The sequence below is a fragment of the Diorhabda carinulata genome, chromosome 3, assembly GCF_026250575.1.
Source record: "Diorhabda carinulata isolate Delta chromosome 3, icDioCari1.1, whole genome shotgun sequence".
Taxonomy (NCBI): domain Eukaryota; kingdom Metazoa; phylum Arthropoda; class Insecta; order Coleoptera; family Chrysomelidae; genus Diorhabda; species Diorhabda carinulata.
The window spans coordinates 19,371,067-19,398,279 of NC_079462.1; the positions used below are offsets into that span (position 1 = coordinate 19,371,067).

Genomic DNA, 27,213 nt, shown 5'->3' on the forward strand with positions numbered 1-27,213 from the left:
TCATAGTCCAGCTTTCGGTTCGCAGATATTTTATTGTTTTGCGAAAAATACGCGAATTACGGTCGAATTCGATTGTGTCGTTTCTGTGAATATTTTAGTGATTACAGATGATTTCGCAGTGATTTTCTATACTATTATTGAACAGCAAAAAACGGTGAGTATCATTAATATCATAAGAACTAAGTTTAATATAAAACGAAATGTTTAAAATTGCATTTTCATATCAACATTTCGCCACATCACATTTCAAAATATTCTTGCAGACAAGAAACAACATAAAATAGAAATCAATTTTTGAGAATTGGTTTTTATTTCGGTACATCTTTTACATGTTTAGAGTACTGTATCATTAAACATGGAAATTCTGCTCATAAAACGAGTAGAATGACTGCTCAGGGAATTAATATCCCATCCAAATTAAAATATCAGGTAATAAATATACAATTACATACCACTTAATTGAGCGAACGCTCCGAGCTAGCACATTAAATATACGAAATTGTTTTGATTATTGTTCATTATAAATTGGATTTTAATTCAATAATATTGACCTGAAAAAATTAGATTAGATTTTGAAATATTTTTTTCGTGAATCGATTGATTGAATTCAGTGGTAAAATGTCGCGGGATTGCGAAGCAAAATGAAAGAAAGAACGTAATAAATACATTTGAGATAATAATCTATTATTCTGTTATGTATTATATGTTTATGGTAACTATTTTTTAACGTTATTTTTGTGGGACTGTTTCAATAAAACCCCACCGTGGATTCCGTTTTAATAGATATTCCAAGCTTACAATTAACTGAGTATTCGTCATCAGAGAATTAAACGAGAATCGTGGTGAAATATTTGTAATATTTTGAAGGTTGTAGTGTGAACGTAATAATTTTAAAATGGAATAATTTTGTAAAAGATGTATTCAACCACAATTCTCGTTTAATTAATTCCCTGATAATGAATACGTAGTTATTCGAAAGATTTTTAGAAATAATTTTCTGTGTGATGATTGAGAGTGCAACTGATTCACATATTTTGATATACTTGACTTGGAATTTTTGATTGAGTCAATGTTATCTTGGTCATTTATTTTCTGTCTTAATATCTATTATTGTTTGTTAGTTCGAGTAAAATTGGTGGTTTTCAAAAATTATATTTTCCTGGAATGAACCATAGACTGAAAAGATATTAGGAAATTCGACTACATCCAAAAAATAAATCTCTCAGCCATGCAGTTTTTTGTTAATTGAATTCTTTGGATTTCAGATTCAAGGGATTAAAGGTGGTTACAAATTCTGCATCTTTCATCCCTCCAATAAACTGCCATTCTTATTTCCGACTGTTCAGATATATTTCATATATTCATTTTACGTTGGCTTGTGTACTATTTATATCTAATAATATGCTTTTCCTTGACTTGTAGTTTCGAATTGAATTTTTGTGGTTCATCTAGGATATCAGATTAATAAGCTGTATTTTCTACTAAAGACTCATAATCAAAATCAGTAGAGTTCCTGTTTTTATTTATCAATATTTTCAATTAAAATACGCGACCGACTACATTACATTTTGATAACAAGTAATCAAATTTAATAATAAAAAATCAGCTAGCACTAATATATATTTTTTAGACTTTTACATTTAACACTCAATATAGGTATATATGTTTAAGAAATATTTCATCTAGACTCCTTTCCTTCTAATTAAGCAGTTCTCTTCTTATTACCAAAAAGAAATGAAGCCAACTACTCATTTTCAAATAGTTTTGCGTAATTACATAGGTACTTATCACATGATATCTTAGTTTATGTAGAAATCCAACAAATTCCTCAAACACTACTTCTGTATTAAGATCAACATTACTTTCTTTATTAATATAGAATCATAAATTTAATTTATTCAACTTACTTATTGGAAGCATATAAAGCTTAAAAGTTTATTAAATTTTTTGATACGGCGTTATTTAATTCATAATATTATTAGTACAATTGTCCATTGATTCAACCAATTGGCGGTACGGTCCTTGAACAGCCTTGGCCTCCCAGACAACCGTCCTCAATTTTTATAGTTTTGGCCCAGCTCTTTTAGGCCCTGTTCTACGTCGTCCTGCCATCTTATGCCTGGTCGTCCTGGTAGTCTACGGTCTTCTGACTTTTGCCAGCATGCAAGTTTGATTCCTCGACTCTCCGGCATCCGTTCGAAGTGATCAAGTCATCTTAGTTCCGCACTCTTGATCTCTGCTACAAGGCTGGGCTCTCCATACAAGTCTCAACGTTAACGAATCCGCTATTCTCCTTGGTCTTGGATTGGGCCATAGATGCGAAGTACTCTCCAGTCTCGATGCTTTCAGTTACGAGAAAGCCAAGATATTTGAAGTTGTCTACACTGCTTGTAGTATCTTCTTGGTCTCTGCTGCGCGTACTTTGTCTTCGCTTCGTTCACACCGAGCCCTGCTCGATTGGATTCTTCATTGAATGTAAAAAGTCCTCTCTAAGTTCTATTTCTCTTTTAGTTAGCAGATCAACATCGTCTACGTAGGCCACTTTCTGTCTTGATGGGATGAGTAGGGTTCCTTCCAGGTTGGTCTGCAGCCTCCTAACTATTCTTTTCAAGGTCATGTTAGACAGAATACAAAAAAGATCATCCATTTGCTTCATAACTCTTCTGACGTTGAATTTTCGTGATGTGCCGGGTACCTTCATCTTGCAGTTGGTGTTGCATAGAGCATTACTTGCCCTAAAATGAGTTCAATACATTTTATATTCGGGGAATACATATCAAAACGTATTATTTTACAAAAAGATTTGAGCTAAGAAAATTTATTCTCGATTATGTTTTTGCCATTACAATCCAACTTTCATCCAATTAAACAATATGTTTTTATTAATAAAATCATATATTCGCTTTCGAAAACTATCAAAAGCATTTCACGAAGCATTTTCTTTCAAAATCTTGCTGTTTTTTATACTTATATATCTGTAATTTTATAAACTGCAAACATATGTTAAGTAATATTTTCTTTCTTTTAGTCTTACAAAATGACATCACCTACTCGTGAGGCAGAAATTAATGTAGTTTCCAGCCCTGAATCCACCAGTAGGAATAATTCCCCCGAACCTGACACCTATCGTCTCATTAATCATAGTTCCGGTTTGTCGTACCCAGTGATAAAAACTAGTGAAGACGATGAAAGGACTGATAAAGATAATAAAAAGGGTGTGGGGGGATCGACGAATTTTTCTATATCAAGTATATTATCGAGAGCCGATCCGACGATAAAGAAAAATGGTGGACTTCTGTCAGGAGTACAAGGAGGAAACGTTTTAGAAGGAAGTGGAATTGGGAGTGGTCCTGATGGTGGAGTACTTTCAAGGTTAGTACTGAAAATGTTTATTATGTACATTGAATGAATACAACTAAATAATAATTATACACTTATCAATATACATGTTTGCGTACACGTTGAGAGATTCTCATTAAAATTTCAGCCATTTCGGATACTTAGTGTCTGTTCGACAATCGTATTGAGTTGTTTTGAAAATTTTGCGAAAAATAGAAACAGATATTTGTTTTTTAAAGGCAATGCACTTATGTTACATATTCTCAAATTTCTCTAATAATTATGACGTGGGTCACAAAAATTATATATATATATATATATATATATATATATATATATATATATATATATATAAATATTCCATCATACGCGACAAATTGATATTTTGAATTAAAATATGTATATTAAAACTCCAAATTATTGCGCATTATCAGTTTTCAAACATTCAATTACCATCAAGTTCTTTGAATTATATCGTTACGATTAAGTTCGTGAAAGAGAATAGTAGAAGTCGACATGCATTTGAAGCGATTATACGGAAGACGCCTCGAGAAAGCTTATCCGTTGGAAGCATCTTATTTTCTCTGCTTTATTTACTCTGCTTATTCTCCTTTTGTGGAATTAAGACAAATATTTTAACAATTTGACTACTAACGAGAAAATTCTTTGAGATAAATATAACAGGCTACCCACTTTTTAAGAATATTTTAATTCAATAATTACAACAAAATTAGTAAGACTTGTCTTCAATACAAATGATGAGTAATTCATAATGGAGATCTTATACATACTTATTAGTTAAAATAATTAGTTAACCACACTTTCTCGGATGGGGTGCAAGGAGTGCACAAGAAAATTCGATCTACTGAAGTGAGTCCTAGAGATGGGCGAACATGCGAACTTTGATAATTATTCTCATTAAGACAAAACGAAAAACCATCAGAGTGTGAGGTTCGAAGTAATTAAAAAATTGGGTATTTTGAATTTTCCACAAAAAAAGTTAGGTTAGATTAGGTAAGGTTAAGTTAGGTTAGAAGACTATGACTATAATCGCATTTATGAGAAAATATGAACTCTTTGTTACTCTGCTCTCAACTCTTATATTTATTTTTCTTCTATTTACGGTAATAAACATTTCACTTAATTACAGGGAGAGAGGGAGGGATTCGTTGGTAAAAGCTTGGTTATATAAGGAGGATTTTTGTAAGGGAGGTTGTTTGTTTGAGTAGACCCTGATATAGGAGTAGCTCCTCTACAGGGCAACAATACAGGGCTTGATAATACCGTCTTTATACCTGCAAATATGTGCAAGATGTACCCTCCATTATAATATGTGCGCTTCACTCACGTGCGCTCGATGCACGCATTTTTTTCTTGACACCCTGCATTTTAAATTACAATTCAATACAAAATATAAATTTTACAGTTAAATTATCATCACATTAGAATTATTGTTACGAATATCGCAAACTAATTTGATTTTATAATAAATTGTAAAGATAAAAATAATATTTTCGAAAAGTATTTTTTCTGTAATTTTTTCATATTTTAAAGCATCTCGTTCATCTGCAATATTTTGAGTACTTGTTGGCTATACTTTTCACTTCAAAGTTGTTTACTGATCATGTAGCAATATCGAAGCACTTAAACGAGGCTGACTAAGCTTCTTAGGGAATACTCCGTCGGAAGTCTTGAACTTTTCTTCCGCTCAAGGAGTTCTCTTCTGAAGAGAAACACTTAACTTGATGCAAATTTAATGGGAGAGACTAAGTTAGTATAGATTGCCACGAGGGAATATTGAAATATGACGGCACAGACCGACGGCAACGGCATAGCAAAACGGCAATGAAAATAAAAATAAAAGAGGAAATCATATCGATCTCATTTTCTTAATAAGTACGTCTTTCGACGGCTTGGATGAAAAGTAACGTCTGATTATAACATCAGTATTGATTTTTTATTCAAAAACAAAATACGGAAAACTATAAATTCTTAATAATAGCATTTATGACGGTTTTTTCCCTCGTAGCTATTCTTTGGTTAACTTTTTCAGTCTTGGTATTAGTGTCACTATTCACCTATTTCTAATTTCTTATAATCTACGCCATCTAACGGCAAACGGTTGAATAATTATGTACGCTTGACAATTTGCGACGATTGGCGGTATATTGAATGAATGACATGTCATTTGCGTTGAAGTTTATATTGTGCAAATTGACTTTTATACGCGTGTTTGATAAAAAGATCTGTGAAACGGGTAAGTAAGCTTATTTCTTTACTGTTTTTATATAAATGTAATATAATATATCTAATTCATACATATTTACATGAAAATACTTCTAGTTTTTCCATGCTTAATGGCAAGAAAAATAAAGTGACTGTTGCGGGTTACGTACATGAAGCTTTTGAATGTTACTGCTAATATCTTTTTCGTTTTGTTTTCAGTACGTCGCGTCACTCGCGCAAACTAAAATATAGAGAAATTGCAGAAAACTTGTTAAAGATATTCCTTCAAATAACGAAAGTATTTTTGGTGCTGAGAATGACGAAGAAAATAGAGAGTATCAGCGAAATCCGATGTGAGAGGTGATTTAATTGGAGAAGTTCAAGTAAACTATAATGAAGACTTTGATTCCGATGATGACATCCATCTATCTAGGTTAGTATTCCGGAATCCCGATTTTACAGAGGCCAACATTGAACATACAAACATACCACCTACAATAGCTCCAAAATGGAAAAAGAATTATAGGATGGTCATATTCGGTGAATTTATTGAAAGTGTGGAAATAATAGATGAAAGTCTAAGCACGGAGAACGTTATTGCTCTTTCACTATTCCTTCTTTTTTGGATCGAGCATTTACACGAGATTTTATGTTTTCATACTAACTTTTACGGAAAGCCTTTAAAACCTACGACAACTGTAAAGCTTGATGTTTTTATTGCTTCAAACTTGGTGATGGATATAAAATAATTACGGAGCCACAAACATTACTGGTCTTCAACACCTGATTTACATGATAGCTACTCTTCGAAGTTCTTGAGCTTCAACCGTTTCTGTTGGCTTTTAAATAACTTGCACGTGAATGACAATAGTGTATTTCCCAACAGAAATAACCCAGATTATGAAAAACTTATTTATGGAATTAGGCCTTTACTTGACATTCTGCGAACAAAGATTCAACAAAATTACAAGCTATTAGGAAGAGTTTCTATTGATGAGAAACAAATTTAAAGGCAGAAACAAAATATGCCAAAAAAGGCCACTAAGTGAGGGTAAAAGGTTTAGTTGATGTGTACACAGTCAGATTATTGCCCTGATTTTAATATTTACGGTAAGAAGGTACTAAGGTAGAAACTGCCTTGGGTGGTATAAATGTAAAGAAATTGTACCAAAAATTTGGAGGGTGAAATCATAGTATTTTGACAATTACGTCAATAGTTATCCTCTACAAGTGAAAATATGTGAGGCTAATATTTTACTTTTTGCATTTACGAAGAGGTCAACATGATTACCAAGTTAGTAATACAAAAATAAATTTGCAAAAATAGAAAGATAAGAGATCAGTATTTATTTTGTCGAAATATATGATCCATAAACAGTCTGAGGAAAAGTTGACCGCAGAGAGCGCGATGGTACTGGTACTGAAGTATCCTGTCCAGAGCTCGTCTTAGACTACAACGCTTTCATGAATTTTGTCAATAAATTTGATTAACTAAAGTTATGTTGTTGACAGGAAATTCCAAAAATGGTAGCAACTGCAGCTTTCTTCACGTCCGGATTTAAGTCTATTAATAATTGCATATGTCAAAAAAAGACCTGAATCGGCAACTAGTAGCCCTCATAGCACCGCTGCGTCTTCTCCAGGTCCTGCAATTAACGTCACAAACGAACAGTCCCCCAATAATTTTGTCTAGAGTGCAGTCGCCAGCAACATGACAGGGCCACTTCAAGAAGATGCTGCAATTGTAGCACTAGGGTATCTCCAATCCCTACTATATAGCAGTGCAGTACAAGTGCTATTTTTCTTACTCAAAAGACACATGTTTTTCAGATTTTCTCAAAAAAAAAATATTTTTGGGAAATGTTAATTAATAATTATAACATTAATAAATAACACACATAATCTATCATTATAGTTTTATTTGTATCAATGGTCTTTGTGATCAGCATCACTAACTACCTCATTACTCGAAAGTCTTAAACCTAGATTTTTTTACCACTAGTTAGTATATTTCAGACCTAAATGATTCTAAAATAAAACATGAATGGCAAAAACTTTCATAATGTTGAAGCGCGACTAACAGAGTTTACGAAAACGTTATTCTTTAAATAACAGATAACGAAACCATTCAATATGCCCCATAAAAATAATCTGTTTTTGGTTCTTTTATCCTGATTCTGAATCTCAAATCCATTGCTGTAACTTTCAGTTTATTTAATAGCTTTAGCATTTACCTTTTTTATCTATGGTAAATTTACTACTTCGAACTCTTGAGTTTGTCCAATAAATAATTATTTTCCTCTGTTTTCCTTATTACTGGCAGTTGAAAAGAATAGTGTTGAAGAAAGTTACCATTTGTAGTACCTAAGTACGTTAGTACTTTATTTCAGAAATTCTGATCTGCATAAACGTTGACAATGTTTATTCAAAAATAAAGTTTTTACTTTATTTTTGAAACTTCAAACTCACCTTTTCTTTTATAACATCTGATTTATTACCAGTTCCATAGCCAGGGGGTATCAAAAGGGTTTGGTCCCCGAAATGGAGAGAATATAGGATAATTCTTTTAACAAATACCTAGTGCGACTATTGACAATGAACATTACCTACTTGAAAGAGACATACAAAATGTAGGTAATTACAATGTAAGCCAAATACTTTTGCAAAATTTGAATCAAAATTTTTCTCACTACTTCTTCACGAAACTACTGATGTTTCACAACAAGATATTCTTGCGAGAAGATATTTTAACTTTTGTAACTTTCGAGAATACAAGAGGAAAATATTCAACTAATGCAGTTTGATCAGAATTGAAATTTTTGTAAGTAAATTACGAATATTTGATCAGACAAAAATATGAAAGTTTTTACTATGGAATGAAGTTTTGCAGGCATGCAAGCAGTTGTTAGTGCCTTATACGTTTCTTTCAGCTCAAATTCATTAAATTTAGCTCTGGGTCATTCTTGCCAGGTTCTGCCTATTGTAAATACTCTTGAAATAATAAAATCGGTAGGAAATTTCCTCCGCAAATTGAATCAAGTGGTTTAAAGAGAATATCGGAGAAACTTCTGAAAAGCACTATAGAATCCCCTCGATCAGTTAAAAATCATTATGGATTGTTAAGATTTAAGGAAGCTATTGTTGGTACACTGGACGACTTAAGCTCTAACGTGGATTCTGCAAAATATCCATAGGAAAATTTTTTCAAATTAGTCATTTCGAATGATATTGTTATGAGCTTGGGTTGCTTACGACGGTTGTTTCCAAACACATACACTAGGCAGAATATTTCAATCTCCCTTCTTCGATTTATTAACAGCTTTACAAAACGTCGATTCAACCACAAAGACGGAACTAAAAAATTGATTAAACATCTTCTGAAGTTTTCAGGAAGCTTATTTCAAAATTGCCATAATGATATTCCACTTTTGGAAAATTGCATTTATCAGCTTCAGTCAAGATTCCAAAATCATAAGGCCACTTTATCATCTCTCAACTCTTTAATTTCGACTGTGTGTTGTAAAGAACAAATTAATTTTGGTAATTAAAAACATTACTTTGACATTTATGGAAAATCTTTGTAAAAGCTGAATTAGATTTGTGGCAGATGGAATAAATACTAGGGATGCTCTTGGAGAATGCAACCAAGACGTATCTACAAACACACTCAACCTTTTAAAGATCTTGGCGATATTGCTCATTTCCACATGTACTGAGAGGATTTTTTCTTCTCAAAATAGCCTCGAAACTTATTTAAGAAAATCTACAGAAAAAAAAACGGTTTGTCGTTAATATTGATCCACCCCCTCACCGAGGAGGTAATTGATTGATCGCTGTAAATAAAGCAAGAAGACTAAATTATAATGTATGTTTTCTACGCCCTGTCTCTAAAGTAACTTATATTCCACCGGATTTTAGCGCTTAAAGCGGTTGTTTATGGTTACAGTGAAAAAAAGTAAAAAAGGATTCAAAAAACAGCCACAACGTTAACTTCATGTTACGCTTTCCATTAGCTACCACAGTTGATTAGTGTTTATTGCCGGAAAAATTCAAAGAACACTATCTAAAAGAATATAACACTTTCATGAAATGGCGGAACCAGATTAATATTCACAGCTTTCCAGAACGCATCCTATTAGCTTATTTTGAAGGAAGGTCTAAAAAATTCAAGTCCTCTACAGTTATTAGAGAAATTGGAGAAACCAGTTCAAATATGAATTTAATACATTTATATCAAAAAAATGCTAATCTGATACCTATCTAAATATATCTAAATACTATACTATCTAAATAGATACTATCTAAAAACGCAACCAGCAATAACTTTTTCTTATCATATAGAAATGAAAAATGTACAAATCAAGTTGTTGGTATAAATACTTTTTCGAAAATTCCATCGTTAATGCGAAATATTTAAGATTAACGCATCCAGAAGAATATACAGGTCATATGTTTCGGCGTACTTCGGCATCGCTTCTAGTTGATTCAATTAAAACAACATAGAGGATGGAAATCCACTGTTGAAGGGAATGTGAGTGAGCAATTCTCCCAACACAAAAATAAATTTTGCTTCACGAATATCACAAGAAACCAATCTTTTACATCATATAAGAATCAAGAGGCCAATTTGACTGTTACAAATATTCACCATTTGAATGAAGATCTATCTGGAAACAAAACAATTGCGTTTTCAATATTCAAATTGCGAAGAAACAAAATTATATCATTTACAATTAACTTTCAATCTAAATCAAGGAGCTTAATTTAAAATATCTTCTATTTCATTTTCATTTTTTTTGTATAAGGTTGTAGAAAAAATAATGTATACAACATGTGCATATAACTCAAAGCGTGTCAGCTTGTTGAGAAAAGATATATTTATCTAACCGCAATTTCTTATTGGATAAACTAATCAGCTTTGATAATTTATAAGTTTATATTGTTACAGGTTAGGTTTAATGTCTAATTTTGGAGCTCTAGCAGCAGCAAGTAGTAGATATGCCGCACTATGTGTTAACCCTACGGATCCTAGAACGTTACCTTGGTACTGGGGAAGAATACCAACTCAAGTTCCTAAAGAACAACAAAGTCCTACCGGTAAGTCTTTATTAATCAACAAATGTGATTTCTCTCGATAATTTACAAAATCTCAATCACAAAATTTTAAATAATTAGTAGTTTATCTTTTCTAAACGAGTAAAACAATAACACAAAACCATTCCTGATTATAGACAATTAATTTCTAGTTGTTCGTTTACCGGATTTAAAATTTATTATTTCTAAAAATAAAATATTCTCATGTGAGGTTTCTCAAGGACGGCCTTAATTTTGTCGTCGATGTCCTCGTCTTATATTTCCAGATTTTCCTTCAAATTATCGACTCGCGTTATTATGTCAACAATCTCAAGTGGCAGGTCCGTGACAGATTTACTAGCATATTCGAAGATACTTAAAACAGCACCAAAATGGTTTCTTGAAGCCATATAAAACGAAAAGTTTGATACTATTCGACGAAAGCCCTTCAAAACAGAGACGGCGTGAAAATCGGTGTTTAGTGAGGCAAATACATTCAATACTCTAACTAAGAGTGTAATGAACTGGATAAAATGAGGAAAATAATGCCCTTCAATTAAATATTAGATTATATCCTTTCATCACATCAAAATTAGAAGCATTTAATCAATTTTGTTAATAAAATAGCTATTTATATACCAAGGGAGAGAAATGATGCGTTTCCTTACGTGGATAGTTTAATACCTGACGTAAAGCGCAGGTAAGATTGCCTTTTATGATGTGTATATTGTTTTTTCTATTATACTTCAACAAGAAATTTGTGAAACTTATGCAGTCGCGGATCATACCTAATGATGGCACATACAAATCAAATGAGATTATGCTTGATATAAAACATGACCTAGTTTTTGTAATTTGAATTTTAATCAACAAATCCAGGAATAATTACATCAATTTTCTGTTACCTTGGTTACAGTTACCTGGTTTTTATGCATTCTGAGAATACATAGCTGTCATGTAGCTGCCATGTAGTTTTAATCAACATTTAGAAATAATAGGCCAGTCATATTATGGGTTTCACCTCAAAATGGAAGATAATAAGCTGAAAATTGGTATAAATCTTTGTTTTTTCGTTCTAAATATTGTCCCAAAAATCACCAATGTTATCGTGTCCGTGTTTTACGGTATTGGTCATCAAAGGTCATCAAAATCGTTTTTTGCGAATAACTCGGTTTCTATTGCTCAAATGAGATTTGTATTCATTTTAAAAGTTGTAGAGTATGAAATTCTCTATATCTTTTGTTTAAACTTCAAAGTCAAATACTTACTAAAAAATTATAATTATTGAACAATGCCCATTATTTATGGACTAATTATGATTTATTTATATTTAACTATTTAACTATAGTATATTATTAATTCTGGATTATATATTTTAAAATAAAAAAACAGTAAGGAAATAGATTTTACACACATTTTTATTCATCATTGAGTATGGTATTATACATTTATTAAAATGTGAGTTTAAATATTAAAATTGATTGTCAATGGAAGCTAGTTCTTCTTCTTCTTCTTCTTTTTCGTCATCTTCTTCTTGTTGTCGCTCAAAAATGTTCAATTCATTGTTATCATCCTCATTATTGTTCATATTCATCTCCAAACCTTCCAGAATTTCAGGATCGTATGTGCTTCCTTCATGGGCATTACTTGGCTTGTTTAATGATAAAAGGATCTGGCTGTGGTAGCGAATCTTTTTTCTACGAAATCAAAACGGAGATGCGGAAAGGGAGATAATGTTTTTAGGATATCGTTTATAGAGACAGTCAAAAATAATTTTGGTCATTTTTCACCCTAATTTAGAGGTCGAAAGTGTCATCTGTCATTTTTGCAAATTTGGTCAATTATTTTGCCCCTCAAAGCTTTCTAACTTTAAACAAGTCACTAAGTTTCTACGTCTGGCAAAGTCGCCTAAGAGCTAAGAGTACGCTAACTTTCTCTGTGCTATAAATTAGTTATACTCAATCAATTTTCGAAAATAAATATTTAATATTTGAGTGAGATATATATGAGAATATAAAAACAAATCAAAACTTAGTGACTTCCTATTATGGTTAACGAAAAATAAAATAAAAAATTTTTTAACATTCGTCCTCTTGGATCTCACTTTCCCTCAAAAGTACGTTATACAAGAGTACGCAGTCAACCCCTTTTCGGGCACAAATCGCAAAAATAATTATACAGTCCTTCATATGCAGTGCAAATTTCATGAAACCATTTTTTATAGGTTCTGCACTGTATTAGGTTTATTTCTAGGGGCTCATAGTCCACTTCATTACACGCAGGACATGTTTCACAAATTTCTCTTGATGGTGATGATTTTCATTTTTTCAGAAGCTTGGGATAAATTTGCTTTTCCTTTTTATTTTTGGTTTTTTGCTCAAGTCTCTTTTGTCTATTTTTCTCTTCAAATTCTGATCAAGTACTGCCTTGCAGGGAGTGCTTGTTAAAACTTCTGACTTATTACTTGTAGCCTTCCTTTCATCCTTATACCTAACTAGAAAATTTACAACCTTCTACTTCAGATTAGATGTGGTAATCACCAGTTATAGTTAATTTAGATTGTGAGATTGTGATTTATCTGTTTTCAATTTGTTTGTCGCGTCTATGAATATTTTGGTAGAATCATTGGTTTCCGTGGGAATGTAATACGGACTCAACACATTTTCATTACAATAAAGAGACAAACCACTTGGCCCAGGTTGTGGTGATTCGTTTGCGAATGCTGAAACTATCGGCATGTTTGGTGCATTTTTCAAAAACTCTTGTTCCACTTCCTCGCCTTCTATCACTATTCTAATTTCTATTACATTATCTAAGAAACGCTGGCAGGAGCAAAATCAATATCATTGAAAATATGATGTTTCTAAGGTCATATTCTTGTTGCTGAGAAACAGTGCTCACCATTTTTGATTGAAGCCGTCTTCGTATATGCTTTTCCAAAAAGTGAAGCCACTTGAGATATAGTAATGACTTTTCCTAGATTCATAGTCATCCATCTGTCACTTTTCTGGCTGTAGGATTATTTAACTTTATTTTCTCTGTGAATTGATATACAACTGCTCGTAATTCTTTGATTGTCAAAACGTTCATCCAACTGTTTTATTTTGTTTACTAAATAACGCTCTTGCTTTGAATCAAAGACGGGCTTAAAACTACCTAAATATGTGGGAATATGTCTTGATTTCAACCGTTTTCTAAGTGTTGCTTCATTTATACCTCATTCTCTGGTTAAGGATCTTTTGGACTGTCCATTGTTACTTTTTTCTTTTATTTCATCCAAAATTTTCTGTGTACATTTAAATTATTGGTCACTTTTTGTCTATAGAAAGGACCCATCCACGACAAAATCCAAAAATAGTAAACTGTAAAAAAGAAACAAGAGAACGCACGCGTACTCTTGGAGAAATCGTCGTTGCGGACTATTGGATTTCAATCCATCTCGAATTAAAACTGAATTATCGACACTAAATAAGTCTATTGTAGCGTGAAAAACGCATAAAGTCAAACTGAAGATACACCAGCTCCACGGTTCAGGATACCGGCGTAAACATAACCTTTTATCGAACTTATACTTACGAATTAAATGCATAAAATAGATAGCCGAAACATTAATAATTCACTTTGGGCTGGACAGATTTCAGTAAAATTTTTAATATAACTTACCTTTGACATGAGATATTGGAAAATGTGTATTAAAACACTTGGACATTACTTATTTCCTATAAACTCACGATACTTACTCTTAGGCGACCTTACCCTAATTCTTAATTCTCGTGACGACATTCTTACGATAAATACAAAACACAAGAAAACTATGAATCTTTTCAGAAAAATGATTTTATTTATGTATAAAGTAATTATTACGTACATCAATGCACTTTTGTAAGGACAACTTTAGACGGCCTGTCATTTTTTGAAATGTTCTCAAAAATGGATTGACCACTTGAAAGTTTCCTTGGTATGAAAAATGGTCAGAAATCACACATCACAGAAAATTGACCCAAGAGCTGTAGATGAACATTTTGTGATGTACCAGTTTGCTGTACGTTATTCTTCAAGCTTAATTACTTTCACTATTCTTGTACAACGAAAGAAAGCTGCGTACATAAGTTCCTTGATTTTTCACCATTATTAGTGTTGGTAAATCTGGTGAATCCACACAGATTTTTCCAGTGGGGTAGGAATATGATAAAATTGTTTGGATTTTTTCTCACTATATTCAAAAATAAGCGAGCAGGGACCTGATTAACTAGCAATTATCCGACCTTTTCAAATTTACAATAACAGCGAAACACAGTTGCTCGTGAAGAACTTCTAAGGCTTTGTTGTTAATTTAAATTCACCTTGAAATACAAGTAGAGCATAGCTCGCACATGTTCTCTCGATAAATTTATATTTGAATGACAAATCGTTCCCACAAATGACTATTTACTCTATAATAGCAGCGACTCACCTGTAATCACAGCTCCTTACTTGAAGATCGTGGTACTTAAAAGTGCAGTGCCAACTCTAACTACTCTAATTCCATGACATCTCAAAATTTACAGACTGGCTGTTTACGATTACATTGATTACAAGTGGGCTTAATTAAATTGACTAAAATCTAGTCAACTAAAACATGATATTTATACCTTTGATCGACCTTATATATCTAAAAACAAATACTTCTACCACATCATTAGCTTGTGGTAATGATAAATCGAAGTAAAATCTTTTTAGAATTCGATTTTATACCGGTATATTTGATTTTGATCATTTGCATCACGATCTTTTGGTCAGGTTTATCATTCCCCAATACTGACGTTACCTCTGTGAGAGCTGGTCTTTGAATTAAGGAATTATCAAATGCTCTACATGCAAAAGATATAAATCATTTTGTAATGTTTGTGTACTATTATATGATCTTAATAAAAACGAAATAGCTGTTATTGTTACCCCTTAATATGTCTACCATTGGTTACGTCTTGTGCTAATAATCGCAAGCCCCTCAACTGCGACGCATTAACTCTGAAAATCAGTCCTAACAATAAAAATACTTTCCAAACCCCCCGTAAATACCCGGTTTCTAATCGCCTTAAACTTGATTACGCAATTCTTTGTAAGTCGACTGAAGCCGTTTCACAATTTGCTGCAATTACTAGATATCAGTTTTCAGGTTTTAATTTGAACATGCAATTCGAAACTAAATTGTTGTGGGGTGTTAAAAGAATAAACTTCTCATTCAATAATGAAAATTACAGTACAATACATCTATATTATATAACATATTCAAAATATTACACTTTGATGATTCATGAATTTCTCAAATTCTATGTACTTATGAGATATAGCAAAGGTTTTCTTATTTCTTAGACCTTTTGATATATTAATGTTTCTGAATATTTTTGGTTTTAGGTCTTTTCTGTTTAAAAATGAATTTTTTTTAATAATTTTTGAGAGATTGATAAAAAATCGACGTTTTGACTTAACTCGAACTGGTGCATTTCCATTCTTTAGATCTGTGATTGCATGTTCTATCTCTTGTCTACTAATTTTTATTTCTGATTCTTCCGTTATGTTAATTTATACTATTTCTTCTGTAGGTTCTGACTTATTGTTGTGTACTTCTTGATTGAGAAGATTAGGAAATTTATCTGATTGACATTTGTTATGCCAAACGTAACTAGATATTTTTCTTAAATACAGCACTTGTGCGACAAAAATTGCAGCAAACCTATATTTTTCTGTTATTATTTTCTATAGTTTATTCAGTCATAAATAGCAATTGGCTTGAAATTTTACTCTCCTTTTCATTATAAATTCATTCATTCATAGGTACTTTGAATCTCGATTCTCTGTGTTTTGAATATTCCCTACTTTTTGCAGTTGTCGGTACTTCAATTTTTTCTATATCGATAAACGCAGAAACGACATCCGTTCCTTCTAATATACAGGGTGTTTCTATATTCGACCGACAACCTAACCTAACCACAGAGAGATCTCAATAAATGATTTCATTTTGATATAGGAATACGAACCCTTACGGGGCCCAGTTGCTGACATATAGGGTGTTCAAAATTTTAAATAAAAATAAAAAATCTGCCATAAATCAAGAACACCTTTAAATTTTCTTTTCAAATTTGATGACCAATATGGTCCTTAATAAAGTAATATTTTGACACAAACAAACATTGGAAAAATTTAACCAGTGGTGCGCTGTCAGGGTTAGTTATCACTTTTTCCCCCTATTTTTCACGCCACTGGAACAAATTATTTTTTTTTTAATTTTGTTTTAAATTGCCTGATTTTTTTTAATTAAGAAACTACAGCCTTTTTGGAGCTAAAATGAACAGTGTTGTAGAAATTTGCCTCTAAACAAAAGTCTGCAAGAATTTACAAATTAATTATTCATTTAATTTCGGATAATTATTAAGCGTAAAGTAGTTCAAAACAAATAAAAATTATTCATAATCTCAATTTCAAACCAAAATTTATTAAAACAATAACAAAATTGACAAAGTTACAGTAGTTGTTCAAACTGTTGGTCGCTTACTTCAATGCACTTATTACACCGTTTTGTCATTGAAAAGCGTGTCTTTGTTTATGTCAAAATATTACTTTATTGAAGAGCATATTGGTACCATTTTTGAAAAAAAAAATTAAAGGCGTTCTTGATTTACGGCAGTTTTTATTTTGATTTAAAATGTTCGTAAGGATGGCCCCGTAAGGGTGGTTCGTATTCCTATATCAAAATGAATAATTTATTGAGATCTTTCTGTAGTAGAGCGTAGTCGGTCGAATATAGAAACACCCTGTATACATCCTAGATTTTATCAATCTCCTGAATATATGTGTGCAATCCCAACTTTATCTAAAAAATTGTTTTCTCTTAGTCTTTTTCAAATAATTCCACACACACTTTGAACCAAATTATTATTTAGAAGAATTTTATACACAAACTGGGCACAATTCATTTCTTGAACCTCTGCGATTTGGTTAATTTCTGGCTCTATTGGATAATTTAAATAAATACGATTATTTTATACACTCTAGTAGATTTCGATCTCCAAGTCTGTTGGGGTGATAAGTACACCTATAAAAGTTTCAAATTCTCAATTGCATCAAAATTAAGAATTTTTTAATGAAATGCTTTCTTTTATACCTGCAACTAACTGTTTATTCGAACTGAGAACTCGAATGAAACAAAAATTTATATATTCCATCAACTGAAAATATTAGCAAAATATTGTTAAAAATTACTACAAAATAAACAATTATTTTGATATTATTGAAGCCGGTAGTGCAATACCCCGCATACTTTTCTCTTACAAGAACTGTGTGAGGAAAAGACTAACAATATACCATTTTTTGATTATTGGAGATTAATATTTATTATTATATTAATATTAAAGAACAAGATAATGTCATTGAAGTATGATTTATTATGGCTTGCATATTATAAAACTCTTCTATATCAGATTTTTGTTGTTGTTGATCTGGTATCACTCTTAAATCCTGATTTATTAACCGAATTCTATCACAATTATATATACATCACTTTTATGTATCCGAAAATATTCTGTATTCTAAAACCAAAAACTACATTGAGGGACGTTATTTAATAAATGGAAATTAATTCGGTCATCCAACTTATAAAACGTGCAAAAACATTGGATACCAGGTGTCTCACGGGGTAAATGCCTTTGTTTGATACTCGTAAATGACCAAAATGTCCATTCGTTTGATGGTTATCCCGTTAGCTAAAAATAACACTTCGCCTCACTTAATGAATGAATAAATATTTTTGAAAAAAATTAATGTTTCAAATGTAATCGGATTCTTATCTCAATGGTTAATTTTCGTTGATTAATGATGTCTTTCTTCGAAACCGTTATTGTACATGAATTTGGGGTTTATACGGGCAATAGGGAATAATTTTTTTTTTCATCTGGATATATACTTGACAACGGGTTTATTAGTAAATTTTAGTTCTCTAGATAAAAGTGATTTAGACGAATTTATCAACAACATTCACAGAATCTATGGATTACGAAGAGAATATTAATTCTTCGTACTTTTTTCAATTGAATAATATTGACAAGTGGATGTAATATTATTCGGGTAAAATTATATCAAATGTATTAATTTGGTGCAAGTAGATGATGTTTAGCTACTATTTGTTTTTAGAAATATCAATTGTGCCGTTTGGTGCCTCGCGTGAATTTATAACGTGAGTTCTGTTTGTTTCGCATACAAGGTAAATACTATGACTACTACAAATTCATTAAATGAAGACGAAATGCGTACTCTTGTTAACATATTAGAGTTATCCGCATGCTAAAAAAGAAATTCTGCTACCTACATAATCAAACAGAAAGATTTTTATGGATTGGCAATCAACGCAAAAAATCACTTCTTCTTCTCCATAATATCCATCTTACATGAAGCAGCAAGCGTTCCTTAAGGTAGTCACGCACTTGTCGTCATCGGACAGAGCACACCCACGCATTGGATGGATCGGATTTTCCGAATCTGATTAAAAAAATTGAAACATTGATTCAAATGAATTCATTCCGAATGATCCGTACGGAGTATCAACAGTATCAGGAATTCCTGGAATATGCGCTACCCCTTCTTTCTCTGTGTACGGAGCCGATTGTAGTTAGAATATTCAGTCCGACGTTTAGCACGTGCTGGACTTCGTGTGGTCTATCTATATATTATTTATTATAACTGGATTGTTACCTGAGATGGATCCAGCTCAGTTAATTGTGATCGTGCGGGAGTATGAAGAGTTATATAATCTGAGGAACCCTCAATACTCCAATCAATAACGCAGAGACAATATTTGGGAAGAGATAGGGAAGGAGGATGAACCATCGCAGTAAGTAACAATGCATTTATTTCAATGATTTCGTTCCATACTTCTGTCCCTTCTGATTAATTTGATAAACCCAAATTGAGGGCTTTCTGGCCAGCTTATGCTCTTTCTCTTCTTCTTCTGCCAGCAAGCAAGAAATTATTATAATTCCTTCAATATCCATACTGTACATTTCACAAAAATAAAAATTTTTATAATAAAGGAAGTCAAAAACCAAACATACGAGAGCTCCGCAGACACAGGATGCCACTCAAACTCACGATTGGCGAGAGACCTCGGAGTCGGTAATTTGTGGAGCTCGCTGCGTGCGCAGCCGAAGAAATAGATTCCATCCGTCCGTTGCGAAAGCTTCGTCCAATACACAAGTGCGTGACTACCTTTAAACACCAGTACGTCTACAAATATCCTTATACCGGAGGAATTATATAAATTTCTTAAAAAACAGATCATCTCTTTATTCTGACCAAAGTTAATCATCAAAAACTGAATTTTGAAATATTTTATCAGTGTTTTACACAGGTTATTTAAACATATGTTAATTGCAGATATAACTGAGCTCTTTTAGTCAATATACGTGTTAAGAAAACATTTATTTATCGTTCCAGGTGAATTATACAAATAGAAAAATATTAAACTTTTCATTTACATTACATTTCATACGTAAATACTAATAAATGTATTATTTTTTCAATGAAATCATACTAATTGGAACTTTCTTACACACTTAACGCCATCCCAAATGTGTATATGGAATTGATCAGTTGTTGTTATAAATATTTGAGTGAAAATTTCAAATCGAAAGTCCTTTAGGTAAAATAAGAAGACAATTCAAGTAAACGGACATTTAAAGGAAACATGTACTAATTGTCGAACTGCCCTCAGAATATCAAAAAAATCTATCACTAGTTCTTCAAAGAAATCCTCATAGGTATCTCTACCCAACATATATAGTATAACTTTAAAATAACTATAGGAAGTACTAAAAGCTGATCCTGATAGAATACTGTAGTATTGTGATCAAATTATAGAGTAACTAAACAAAGCAATAATTTCAAATGGCGAATCAAATTAACAAAATTCTTCTATATTGTCGGAATGAGATAAGGGAGAGCCATATTCAACCACACTCAACAAAATGGTGCGTTTTCTCATCGAGATGGCCAGAGCTTAATCATTTCACTAATTTCCACATAAGCAAACTTTACAAAATGAAACTGGCTAAGTATATACGAGTTTTGATATAGAAAAATAAAAAAGAATATTTATAATTGGATATGGCTTGATTGTTTTCCAAAATATTCTTCTGTGAGATCAATATACTTTTGCCAATGTATGTATGTATATTAACGAATCAACCGCCTTCAGGTGTAGAAAAGCGTTCACCTCGTAATTTATTTTTGATCAGCTATAATATTGGATATTTAACAAGGAATGTATTGCGGATGAACCATCAATTCGATGTTTTGACTGTTCAAAAACGTTTTTGTTTGAGAGCTTGCATTGTTGTAGTGATTTCCTTGTGGCAACATGTCCAGTTATTTTAAAAAAACAGGCAATCAATTGCTTCAAACTACTTCATGCGCGAACAACTTTTGTTGGATTTGACTCTTCTTGAAAGCCCCATACAGTAGATTGTTGTTTAGTTTTGAGTTCATATGCATAGCTCCATGATTAGTCGACTGTCAAAATTTTATAGACGTCTTTTGAACATTGCGGTTGAATGTTTTCTGACTTCTAGCAGCTGATTTTGGATGACCTTCACGAAATTCATCTTGTAGCGAAGTGCGACCAAAATGGAAAAAACGGGAAACCTTCGAAACACGGTAGCTCTATATGGTGCATCATCATCATTCGAAGCGAGTTGATCGGCACACTTCTGTTGATTTAATCCACGTCGAAAATCATAGAAAATCATCACAAGAGAATGTTCGCGATTTAATTCCATTTTTTGATCTAAATGAATGCTTCAAGTATCTATAAATAACTCAAATAGCACTCATAGGACAATACGTTCTGAATACGTTCACCATTATAAATGTCAAACTTTATGATAGCAATGTTAGATTTGACATATTTATATCAGTGATGCCATATTTCAAAACTTAAGCAGCAAGCCTTGTATAATTTATACACCCTTCTACGGCTTAGTAGAATAGGGTATTAATGATTATGTTTGTTCCAATTTCCTTCATCTATTCCATTGCTTCTTTCCAAAGCAGAGATTGCAGCAGACGCTTATTAAAGAGAGAAATGAATTATTATCGCTTCAAGTTAGGAATATGCAGAAAGATTTAGTTCGCTTTTAGGTTATTACATAATAGTCAATGGAGAACAATATAAGCATTAGCTCAATTGAAATTATCAATATCATCATCATTATTACTTGTTTTTTTTTATAAATGTACGTGGAATTTGAAACCATCATTATAATATCATAATGTGTAACGGTTTTTTTAATAGAATACTCACTGCAGCTGTGTGCTGCTAAACCCATCTTATTAAAGTTTATTACTTCTCAAACAATAAGCAGGTTTTCAAAAATTGATATTAATTTGATAATAATCATTTCGTATTTTTTACAGGAGGTTCAACTACCGAAGATCAAAGTCCGCCAGCTTCTCCACATGCTCGACCACTTACAAATCCAGAAAGTCGTTCTTCTCGCCCATCTTCTCCATCAGATAATCCGAGATCGCCACCTTCCAGTCCGAACAACTCAAATGTCCTATCTTCCTCCCATCCAGCTTTCCTAGACCAAAACTACATAAACATCAGATCGAAAAGTCCGTATCGAGAAAACGAGAATCTTGTTATCGAAGAAGACGTCGAAGATGAAGAAAGTGATTACGATAATGATAAAGATAAAAAGAATAACTGTGCTAGTATGAGTCCCGGCAATTCCATGTCTAACAAAAGGAAAAAGAAAACGAGAACGGTGTTTTCCAGATCACAGGTGTTTCAGTTGGAAAGTACCTTCGATATGAAAAGGTATTTGTCTTCATCGGAGAGAGCGGGGCTGGCTGCTAGTTTACATTTGACAGAAACCCAGGTAATTATAATTTCAATGTGAAAAAGTGACTTCTTTCTATAATAATGGATTAAACAGCACTTTCTTGTTACAGGTAAAAATATGGTTCCAAAATCGTCGAAACAAATGGAAAAGGCAACTAGCTGCCGAATTAGAAGCTGCAAACATGGCACACGCGGCGCAGCGTTTAGTCCGAGTTCCAATTCTCTATCACGAATCAGCTAACTCTTCAATACGACACCCTTTCGATCAAAATCATCCACTAAGTCTTCATCATCAATTAGAAAATAGAGATAGTGCGAACAATGGAAGTGGTTCCGTAGTATCTTCACCCGCATATCCAAGTAGTTTGTATTATCACCATCAAGCTGCGGTAGCTGCAGCTGTACATAGTTTACCTTCTAGTCCTGTGAGTAGGCCGCCTATGTCTGGATTAGTCTGAATTAGAGAAACTGGACATTAATGTGTAATCTGGAAATAGTGGTGAGTCTATGTGACAAAAAGTTAAGAACTGGTTTGTGTTTCACTAATATTGAAAAAGAGCAAGCGCAAATCCAATCATGCTTAGAACGTAAAATGATTTTTTTTTTATATATGCGCTTAAGTTTGAGGTATGTGGTAGATAATAACTTTTTTTCTTCTTGTCCACGGTAACATCAGTACAGCAACGGATAACCAGTGATTTGTAAACTTTTTTTCATTTAATTTGATCTTCTTTAATACTCAATTTGTTTCAGTTCAACTTGAGCTACATTTTTATAATACCTGAAAAATAAAGCCTCCTTTCTATCCGTCTCCATAAATCGTTATCCAAAATAAGCATCATGCATAGCCACTATGTATTTTATTTTCCTATACCATATATTTCTGATTTCTCTTTTCAATTATTCTTTCCATACGCTTTTAAATTGGAGTTGGTCTCACCTAGGCTATTGTAACATCTGACGATTCTATTAGCGCTGATAATACGACTTCTAATTATATCTGTACCTAAGCTGTTCCTTGTGCTAGTTGTGCCAAAGCATTTAAAACTATTCACTTGGTTGATGGTACCTCATCATCCACGAAGTTATCTTCTATATTTGCTATTATGTATTTATATATTTAATTACATATAAGGAAGTTTCTTTTTTCATTTCTTTCAAAGATTTGTACTACAATGAGACATTGTTATAATGGTACAATGCAAAGTACATTTGTAGTACTTGCCAGATCGTCCTTATTGGTTTTTGTAACACATAGTTTTGAATTATAAAATGTTTTTTGAAATTGGTTGGATAAATGTTACAAAGGACGATTTATTAGTGTGATAAAGTTCACCTTTATTCTTTGTAGCAATTCAACCAATTCCGATACTCACATAAAATACAGAGTGATTCAATTAAAAAGAAATCGGGAAAATAATGTATTAGTATTTGGATTCACACTGTATTAGATTTGATGAATATTGAAGAAATGAATAAGTTTCCAAAGTTTCCACTACTATTCGAATGCTTTGACCGGAGCAGATTTTGATTCTTGAATTTCTCTTATATTTTACAGGGTATTGCACTTGTTACGATTTTTATGGAATACTGGTTTTCACTTTAAATACCGTACAACCCATCACAACTCTACATTATTGTTATTGTTAAGTCAAACTAATTGCAAATACACCATTTAAGATTGAAAATAATTTTAAAATATGTAGACTAATGATGGTCACAATCATTCAAATTTTCAAATTGATATCTCAAAGGACAAAGGAGGCACTGAATTTTATCTCACTAATCAATCACCCTGTAAAGTCAATTTGAACTAAATAGAAAATATTGTAAAGAGAAAGCATAACAATTGGAAAATCTCAAGAGAAAACTGTGAACGTTACAAAATGAAATTATGCGTGTCGAAGTTTTCATATCTCGACATGCAACCGAAATACTATGAAAGGGATACATTAGGATTTTGAAATATTTTGTTCTTGGAGACAACATCGCTCATGAAAGACTAGAACGCTAAATGTCTCTCAGCTACATTTCTATACAGTTCTTTTTATCCTGGCATATAACTTTCCAGTATAATAACAAATTTATACAATGAATTATGGGTCAGTAGTTTTATATGACATTTTTTTTGTCTAGCCCATTTATGGTGAACAGTAAACGCATGGGAGGATTAAGCAAAGTAAAAGGAAACTTGAGGCTTTAGTAATTTTTACATAATTTAACTATATTAACAAATGTTGTTATTCCATCCACGACTGCAATGTTCAATGAAGGAAACTTCGAAATACGAGGTGTTTCAAATACAACATAGGAAGATAATATTTACTTGAGTTTTTTTTTAACCCAATTTGCGAGAACTCTCCTATATTACCATTTCCAGAATACCAATTGTTATTAATCAACAAAGTGATATGTACATTGTAATTAATTGTAAATTTTGAAACATGGGTTTATGTGCAAATAGATCTTTCATAACTTTGCGCTTGATGTTTAATTTTTTGCAAAAAATTACAGAATATTTTATTTTGCTTAATATAGAAGAACAATTTTATTTCCATGCACTTTTATGAAATGTTGAAGATATATTTTTGTAGCCTTCGAAACATACACCAAAATTATACTTTTGGCTTAATTTTAGATTTTGATAATCTCTTATGTTCGATCCAGATTCTCACGAGGCGCCTCCTAGAGGCTCTATATACGAGTCTTGGCAAGCGAAGGTAGCAGGAGTGCTAGCCATCCACACTCTCGATTTATTCTGTATTCATTTCTAGCTTATCAGATTTCACTTTATTTTCATTCTCATACCCTCTCATTCGCACCAGAAAAAAAACGCAGAGGGTCTGGATCGGAATTCAAATTTTAGAAATATACACGTTTTTGTTTGAAGTAATTCTGTTCAACATTACATGATATAAATAAAATAACAAAAATTCTTATTGTCCATACATCGATCAAAAGTACGCATACTTTGCAACTATTACGAGGCAGAAAGCTACAGATTCTGTTTCGAAATACGTGTAAACTATGCGTACTTGCTTTTGACCGTCTATAAAGAAAAATAGTATACATTGCACCAGCAGAAGTTTGAGAGCAATGCAGAAATCTCAAATTATCTTCCCTAGTTGTGTAATATACTCGTACTATTGATTCATAAAGATTGAGCTCTGCTTCGAGCAGAAAAACAACGCATTCATCAATAATGTAAATACTCTTCTTAAGCATTTCAAATTCTTACTAGTGAAATATTCAACATCTAAAGAATATAGAAAAGTTCTACTAAATCTCCTAAATTTTGGTTTTTGTTACTTTATAAACATGAACCGACAAGGTTTCTTAAAAGATCTCTCTACTATCACCAGTTTGACGAACGTAAGGCAATTTAATGCATTAATACCAGCTTATATTAAATGTTTTTAAGTCCATGAGGAGTTACTCGGGGAAATAAGTTCGGGGCTTCCTCATTATTTAAAGTCTTCGTTAAAGATACGTACCAGTAGTAAATCTAAGGTGATGACATTATCAAATTTACTATACTGTTCTTGAGCCGTATTATTACTATTAAAGATAGAGAGAGCAAGGAATAGAAGCTTATTAAATGGGGTCGAACTCCTGATGAAGAGAGCAAGAATATCGGCATATAACTCTTCATCTCCCTCTATTCTCATTAGATTGTCACCACGTCGCAGTTAGGATTAGAGAGAAATAGAGAGTGGTAAACCGATGTTTTTTCTCTCTTTCTATATATCGCTCTCTCTATCTGTAATATTAACTCTATGTCTTGACCGTCCGATGATATTTGTTGATATGGGTCTCATTTTTAAGTCTAAACTATCTATAATACTTCATATTATAGCGATATAAAGCTTACTAACAGAATAAATGACTTCTTGGTTCGAAATTCACTTTACTTCACTGATCTTAATACTTTAAACACATTGCAATATCTTGTCAAATCTAAAATTGAGTTCAAAGAGACAATTTTATTAGGTAATATTCAGGAACTTGAATCAGTTTCAAAATAATCATTTTGTTGATAGCTCAAGTTCTCATATGACTTCTCCTTAGATGTATGTTTAATATTTTGAGAGTGGCTAAGTTCTAAAATTTTTTTAAATATTAAAATTGATATTTGTGATTTTCGGATACCTGCGATTCGTCTTTTAATGAATGAATAACTATAAAATTGTGATTCATTATCATAACATTTATTTTCGCTAAACTTATGTTCTGTAATTTTCTTGCTACTTGTGCAAACTGTATTTATATGAATAATTTATTGTAAATAGTTTTTGTAAATGTATTTATTCCTTTAGGTATTTGTATATATTAAAATTTGTATGCATCTGGTTACCTAATATGCCAAAAATTATTAAGTTATTAATACATGTGTAATTGTGTAGTAAAATTGTTGTTATCATAAATGGAATATCTACTTAATATATTTCGTATTTTTTCAATTCAACCATCCCCCTCAACTTCCATTCCTAATGTTTAAAAAAAGTTACAAGAAAAAAAATATAAAAGAACTGAAACAAGATCCGGAAGGTGTAGATATTATTCATCAAATATACCTTTGGTTGAACTAATAACTCTATCAAGAAAATTTATTCAAAGGTAGAGACCGTTCCATCTATAGGCAAGGTCATACCGTCGGTTTTTTGGGATGCGCGTAGGATAATTTTAAGCGAAAAAATCAAGCA

At 32.1% G+C, this 27,213-nt stretch overlaps 1 protein-coding gene across 2 annotated transcripts; it reads left to right on the forward strand.

The window, feature by feature from the left end:
- On the forward strand, positions 1–26,952 carry LOC130891223 (homeobox protein Hmx). 2 transcript variants are annotated; one of them, XM_057795834.1, is made up of 6 exons: positions 18–154; positions 3,029–3,372; positions 10,514–10,662; positions 22,081–22,547; positions 22,621–23,009; positions 24,647–24,706. In XM_057795834.1, the coding sequence occupies exons 2-5, from the start codon at positions 3,038–3,040 to the stop codon at positions 22,966–22,968; spliced, it is 1,299 nt and encodes a 432-aa protein (XP_057651817.1). In that variant the 5' UTR covers positions 18–154; positions 3,029–3,037; the 3' UTR covers positions 22,969–23,009; positions 24,647–24,706. The 2 variants fall into 2 exon arrangements, with proteins under 2 accessions (XP_057651818.1, XP_057651817.1); XM_057795835.1 differs by having other exon boundaries at positions 1–154; positions 22,621–26,952.
- The last annotated feature ends 261 nt before the right edge of the window (positions 26,953–27,213 follow it).